A 7,363-nucleotide genomic window follows, 5' to 3' on the forward strand; every position below is an offset into this window, starting at 1 on the left:
CCACTGTGGGTGTGGAGTTATCCACTGATAGAGAGAGGGACAGTGGCTTGAGGAAAGTGGAAATCCAACTGGAAGTCTATTAAAGATCAACAGAAGTCAGGTGTGGTGGCTCACACCAGTAATCCCAGCTGCTTGGGAGGCTGGGCTGGGAGGATCATTTGAGCCCAATTCAAACCAGCCTCTGACAAGCGAGACCTCATCACAGAGAGAGAGAGAGAAAGAGAGAGAGAGAGAGAGAGAGAGAAACAATGTCCCCGGCACTGAGGGCCCATGAAGACAGCCATTACTTATTATGTGTTATATAACGTCTATTGGGTGGTAACTATGTGGCAGGTGCTGTAAGTGGAATCTCTCTCTTAATCCTCACCCCCAGGTCACTAGAATCCAGAGCCCACACTCTTAACCACCTTTTTTATATGTCTCCCTTTATGATTAGGTGTATCAATACAGTTCATTCAGGGGAGCAGAGCCACTATGGGTATTATGGTAATAAGGGCTTTATTACAGGAATGAGACTTTACCCAAAGCCTGAAGGAGCTGAGGAAGTGAAAGTCAGCAAGGCACTGTGGGATAATCCAAGAGGAGAGTCACAAATGGGTGGAGGACTAGGTGAAACCTATCTGCTGGGCACCTCTGTCTGTCACAGCATATGACTAAAAGATTTCCACAGAGGAGTGGCTGACACTTCCACTCTGCCTTCCAGATCTCATCCCAGGTCCTCTTTTGGCCAGCTCTAACTCAGATCCTTGTTGGTAGGGCATTCTGGAAGTGTGCTTACCAGTTTAACCAAATTGATTTAGCACAATCCAGCACATTAGAAAATTTTCAATGTAGGTGAGATATAGATGACTAAAAGTCCAAGCTGCAGAAGAGTTTGGGCCACATTTTTATATGTGTATCTCCCTTTTTTAATGGCTGCATGACATTTTAGATAATATTGGTCAGCATTTTGTGTATATAGTAGCATTTACAAACACTGGAAAAACAGTAAATCCTTCAGAGCTGCAATTCAAGGACTAAGCAGTGTTTGGCATGCAGTAGATGCTGAGCAAACATTGAATGAATGAATGGATACTGAATGACTAGAGTTCCTGCAGGGCAACATCAGCTCTTATTCATCAACTCCAGCCGATATTTGAAAACTGCACAGGGGCAGGAAGTGGCCTCATTCTCCCAGGCAAGGGGGAGGTAATTCTACTCAACAATGTGCCACTACTTTCAGTCTTCTGGCTAGCACCCGAGTGGGATGAAAACTCCCTGTTTACTGCTTCCCAGAGGAACTGATCACCACCTCTTTGAGGTGTCTTCTTTGTTCATGATGATCTCCTTAATTGTACTTCCTCATGCATAAAGGTGGGGCCCCAACCCTCTTCCTTGGCCACAACTGATTGAACCAAGATTAGATAACTGAACATAGCTGGGCCAGTAAGATTCTCCCTTCTGGGAATTTGGAATTGGGACCAAAAAAATATGACATTTAACAAAACAAACATAAATAAGTAAAGGGGGCTAGAAAGATTATTACTAATGATATAAAGATAACTGACAGGCAATTTAGGCAAAAGATACTGAAATGACCAATAAACATACGAAAAGATGTTTAACTTCATTAATCAGCAGAAAATGCAAATTAAAACCACAATACGTTATAATTATAAACAGCAAAATGGATAAAATAAAAAAAGCTGACAATATCAGCTGTTAGTAAGAATGAGGGACTACCAGGAGGGGGAGGAGAAGAAAAAAAAAAAAAAGAAAAAGCGGAGAGCCGAGATCGCGCCATTGCACTCCAGCCTGGGTAACAAGAAAAAAAAAAAAAAAAGAAACTCGGGGAAAAAAAAAAAAAAAAAAAAAAAAAAAGAATGAGGGACAACCAGAACTCTCTCTCACTGAATATGGCGGTGTCAAATAGAACAATCAAACACTGTGGAACTATCAATTATTTGGGAATATCTGTCAAAGCTGAGCATATACACGTAACTTATCACACAGCAATTCCACTCTTAGGTATACACCCAAGAGAAATGCATACTTTTATTTACCAAAACACATATACAAGAATATTTATCGTAACACTATTCATTATGGCTCAAACCTAGAAACTTCCAAGTACATGGCGGTATAGTGGCATTGTGGAATACTACATAGCAACAAGAATGAGTGAACAACTAATTTGTTCAACCTGGACGAATCTCACAGATATGTTAAATAAAAGAAGTATTTACTATATAATTCCATTTATATAAAGAAAAGGCAAAGCTAATCTCGACTGTTGAAATCAGGCTAATGTTGCCTTTGGGGGATAGTAACCGGCAAGGAGCATGGAGGATTCTGGAGATGAGGATAATGCTGTTTCTTTATCCGAATCCAGGTAGCATGGGACTGTTCCCTTTGTGAAAATTTCATTGAACTGTACATACAATACTTCCTCATTTCCTCACTACCTACTATGCTTCACCATAAAATTAAAAAAAATAATTTCCAAGAGCTTTGTTACTGGTGGAGGGTATCCAGGTTCTTGACATTTTGAACAAATAATTGGACAAAATGCACAAACACAGCAAAGAAAGAATGAAGCAGATGTATTGTAAACCAAAGAACGCTCCACAGGGTAGGAAGGGCCTAAGCAACCAGCAATTATAGAATTTTCTGGGGTTTAAATACCCTCTAGAGGTTTCCCATTGGTTACTTGGTGTACACACTACGAAAATGAAGTAGTGGTCAGCGATCAGTCTGATTGGTTGCAGGAGGGGACCAATCAGAGGCTGAAGAGAAGCTACAAAGTTATAGCCTATGCAAATAAAGACTTGGCCTGCCACCAGCCTGATTGGTTGCCGGAGGGGACTTTCAACTTTTCATCTGCCACCCAAAGTGGGGGTTGCAAAGGGATTAGCCTCTGGTCCTTTTGTTACCTGAGCTGGAAAGTTGGGGTTTTCCTTTTGATTTAGTTCTAGGAAGTCAGCCTGAATTAGCCTTAGGTTCCCTGTCTCCAGACCCTATTCTCCTGCCTGTAACATTCAGGAAATTAATGCCTGCCTGCAGACAACTTCCTCATTTAACTTTCACAACGCCCCTGAGGCAGCAAGACCTTGGCAATGCTGAGAGCCTTTCAAGCTTTTTTGAATGGATATTTTCCAAGTCTGAGTTTACCTAGGTTAAGAAATGTAAGCAGTATTTTTTTTTTTTTTTTTTTTTTTTTTTTTTGGGACGGAGTTTCGCTCTTGTTACCCAGGCTGGAGTGCAATGGCACGATCTCGGCTCACCGCAACCTCCGCCTCCTGGGTTCAGGCAATTCTCCTGCCTCAGCCTCCTGAGGAGCTGGGATTACAGGCACGCGCCACCATGCCCAGCTAATTTTTTGTATTTTTAGTAGAGACGGGGTTTCACCGTGTTGACCAGGATGGTCTCGATTTCTTGACCTCGTGATCCACCCGCCTCGGCCTCCCAAAGTGCTGGGATTACAGGCTTGAGCCACCGCGCCCGGCAGCAGTATTTTTTTTTTACAGAAGTGGCTGCTGGAGTGGGGATTTGAATGGGTAGGACTTTAGCCGCTCCAGTAGCCATTAACGCCCCACCCTGGTTATCCTAAAACGATTCCATCCATTTAGAAAAATAAAGTGCTTAGTGCATAAGCGTGACCTCAGCCATCCTATATACACATCAACATAAGAAAAAGGTCCTGTGCTTTTTACTGGAACAGCTTCAAGACAGGTATCCGAACCCCTGGCTCCTCCCCAGTCCCCTTGCAATCAGATCCTTGTCTTCTAAAACCTGCCAAACGTAAGAGTCCTGCCTGAAGGCGGGTTTAGCCTGTTGACTCCTGGTTTTGACTCTAGTGATTTACTTCTGAGATTGTTATGAGGACGGGGTGTGGCAAGACAAGGCCAGTCCCGCCTCATCTGTGGCAGCAACGCAGGTCCCTGCCCTCCTGCTGAGCACACGTCACCAATAGCAGGACTCAAGTTTTATACACCGGCAAGTCTCTACCGCCGTTGCTCACGTCCACAGAACCCAACCAACCAGGTTTAAACGAGCTCCAGTCACATACCTGAGCCATCACCACCTTATCCTGAAGGAATTTTGGCTATTATGCAAATCGATTGACCAAACATTTATTTACTTATTCAAGACACAAACTAAGAGATGGGGTGTAGCCGATTATCTAATTTGTTAGTCAATATGCCAGCAGTGTGCAGGTAATTACAGGGAACAGGAAAAAGTTAAATTGGTTGTAGTCATTAGATTATTTTCCTACTTTAAAACTTCCATTTTCTTCCCATATTAAAATAAAAACCAGACAACAAGCACGGGTAGGGGGGTGGCGGAAATCTCCTCTTAAAATTAAAATTTCTAGGCCGGGCGCGGTGGCTCACGCCTGTAATCCCAGCACTTTGGGAGGCCGAGGCGGGTGGATCACGAGGTCAAGAGATCGAGACCATCCTGGTCAACATTGTGAAACCTCGTCTCTATTAAAAATACAAAAAATCAGCTGGGCATGGTGGCGCGTGCCTGTAATCCCAGCTACTCAAGAGGCTGAGGCAGGAGAATTGCCTGAACTCAGGAGGCGGAGGTTGTGGTGAGCCGAGATCGCGCCATTGCACTCCAGCCTGGGTAACAAGAGCAAAACTCCGTCTCAAAAAAAAAAAAAAAAAAAAAAAAATTAAAATTTCTATTAGTAATTTGATTTGTCTTCAATTATAAAATTTATTTTAAAGTTACAAACAATAACTTTAGGTGGATTGCAGAGTTATGTCTCTTTTAAAATGTTACCAATAAACAAAAACCGAGGAGCCACTCGCACTGCAACTCCTGTTACTAGCAAATTCTGCACTCTTGCAAAACTCTTCCCACAGCGCTTCTTTACAAACATCGCGAGAGCAGAGTAGTCTCCGGGCGCACCCCGTCGCATGTTCAACCCCTCCCACTTCCTGCCTGACGACCTCCTTACGTCAGAGGTGCGTTGGAGCAAGTGAGCAGCCGTACTTAGGACGGAAGTTCTCTCGGCGGAAGTGATCGCTGTGTGATTTGTGGGTGGGATGGCAGCGGGCTGCCTCTTTCTAAGTCGGCTTCGAGCACACTTCAGTTCCATGGCACAGAGCCCACTCAAGGGCGTTCCCACCTCCAGGGGCCTGCACGCAGGGCGCGGGCCCCGAAGGCTCTCCATCGAAGGCAACATTGGTAAGGGCCGGAAAGCGGCTGCCAAGCCTCGGCCTCCGCCACGCAGGTGACAGAGGCTGGGAAAGGAGCTGAGCCCGGAAAGCCCCGCGTCTAATGCGGCCGGCCTCTCCTTCTGGGGTGCCAGGAGGGCCTTTCCCCTCCCAAAGTGCACTGCAGATCTTTGCCTCCTTGATTTGTAGGATATCGGGCCTCTGTAGCCGCCCACAGTGACACGTGTTGGGGCATAAAAGCCACGCAGTTAGTAGATAGGACAACAATGTCATTAGCTGTTTGTAATAGATCGAAATTGAAGTGACAAGGGAGTGCAGTTTATTCTCCTAGATAGGGTTGCCAAATTTAGCAAAAACATTTTTTAAATACAGTTAAAATAGGATTTAAGATAAACAGCGAATAATTTTGAGTGTGTGTCCTTTGCAACATCTGGGACATACACCAAAACGACAATGAAATCACTCATTTAAAATTCAGATTTAACTGAGTGTCCTGTATTTTTATCTGGCGACCCTATTCTAATAGAGTTCCTAAACTTCAGTTGTTCAGATAACCACATTCACGATTTTTGCCCTGTGCCTGTGCTAGTTGCATAATAATTTAAGGCTTTTCTTAGAAGAACCTCACTTTTTAAACTTAAAAAGGCATGTATTAAAAATAATTTTGTTATAAGAGAGTCAGTATCTTAAATAAAAAGTAGTCAAAAAGCAAAATGAAGGCAAAGCATTTCAATTTCATGTTAATAAATTCTGACTTGATACCTTTTACCAAGGCACTGAGCCCTAAAAGGGACTTAGCAAGTGTTGAGTACTGAAGACATTCTAGCAGCAAACTGAGAATTTCTTTTTTTTTAAAATTCATTCCACAAATCACCCTTTGAGCCACTTCCATATGCCAACACTGTTCTTGGCCTGGAGAATACAGCCATGAATAGAACAAATAAATATCTCTGTTCTCTTGGAATTCAAATAGGGAGAAACAGACAATAAACAACATAAATTAAGCAAGGTGAACAATATGTTACAGAGTAATGAGTATGATGGAGAAAAATCAGGGATGACGAATTGAGGGAGGTTGTTATTATTTTATATTTTATTTTATTATTATTTCTTTGGAGATGGAGTCTCACTCTCACCCAGGCTGGAGTGCAATGGCTCCATCTCAACTCACTGCAAGCTCCACCTGCTGAGTTCAAGCGATTCTCCTGGCTCAGCCTCCTGAATAGCTGGGATTAGAGGCGTGTGCCACCATGCCCAGCTAATTTTTGTATTAGTAGAGACAGGGTTTCACCATGTTGGCCAAGCTGGTCTCCAACTCCTGACCCCAGATGATTTACCTGCCTCGGCCTCCCAAAGTGCTGGAATTAACAGGTGTGAGCCACTGCACCCAGCTGAAGTTGTCATATTAAATAAGCAAGGCCTCCCTGAGAAGGTGACATCTGAGCAAAAAACTGGAACAGGTGAGGGAGTGAAGCATGTGGATACCTGGAAGAAGAGTCTTCTAAGCAGAGTGAAGAGCAATTGGAAAGGCCCTGAGGTGGAAAGTGTGTTCAGGAAATAGGAGGGAAGTCATTGTGGCTGAAGTTGAGTGAGCAAGGATGGGAGTGGAGGGAAACGAGGGCAGAAGCCCAAGGAGTGGCAGATTTTATAGGCCTTATCATGAATGTTTAATCTTACCAATATGGGTAGCCATTGGGATGTTTGCAAAGTCAAGTGACAGTTTTACTTAGATTATAAAAAGATCACTCACTGTGGCTGATATGTTGAAAGTAAAGGGTGTTAGTTGGTATTATTGCAATAATTATGGTATGTTCTACCATTGTGAAAGTGGTGCGACATGATTGAATTCTAGTTATATGCTAACTAAAAGTTAAATTTTAAGTAAAATTTAGCAGAGGAAGTGGTGAGAAATGATTGGGTTCTAGTTAACTTTAAGATAGGGCCAATTGGATTTGGTGACAGATTGAATGCAGAGTGTGAGATAAAGAAAGGGGCCAATGATGACTCCAGTTATTTTGACTTGAGCACTTGAAAGATAGACTACTGATTTTCTTTATTTCCTCCTTTCCTTTCCCCTCCCTTCCCCTCCCCTCCCCTCCCTTCCCTTCCCCTCCCTTCCCTTCTCCTCCCTTCCCTTCTCCCTTCCCTTCCCTTCCCCTCCCTTCCCTTCTCCTCCCTTCCCTTCTCCCTTCCCT

General features: G+C 43.5%; 1 protein-coding gene across 5 annotated transcripts in view; it reads left to right on the forward strand.

Moving 5' to 3' along the window:
- Positions 1–4,931: 4,931 nt before the first annotated feature.
- DGUOK (deoxyguanosine kinase) overlaps positions 4,932–7,363 on the forward strand; it is a 31,286-nt gene continuing 28,854 nt past the window's right edge. The window contains exon 1 of one of the 5 annotated variants that reach the window (XM_017508688.2): positions 4,932–5,178. In XM_017508688.2, the coding sequence (XP_017364177.1) occupies positions 5,037–5,178 (142 nt within the window). In that variant the 5' untranslated portion in view covers positions 4,932–5,036. The remainder of the gene's footprint in view (positions 5,179–7,363) is intronic. The other 4 variants (XM_017508689.2, XM_017508690.2, XR_005196879.1 and 1 more) reach the window with 4 other exon arrangements.

Source organism: Cebus imitator, unplaced genomic scaffold (genome assembly GCF_001604975.1).
Source record: "Cebus imitator isolate Cc_AM_T3 unplaced genomic scaffold, Cebus_imitator-1.0 Scaffold399, whole genome shotgun sequence".
NCBI lineage: Eukaryota > Metazoa > Chordata > Mammalia > Primates > Cebidae > Cebus > Cebus imitator.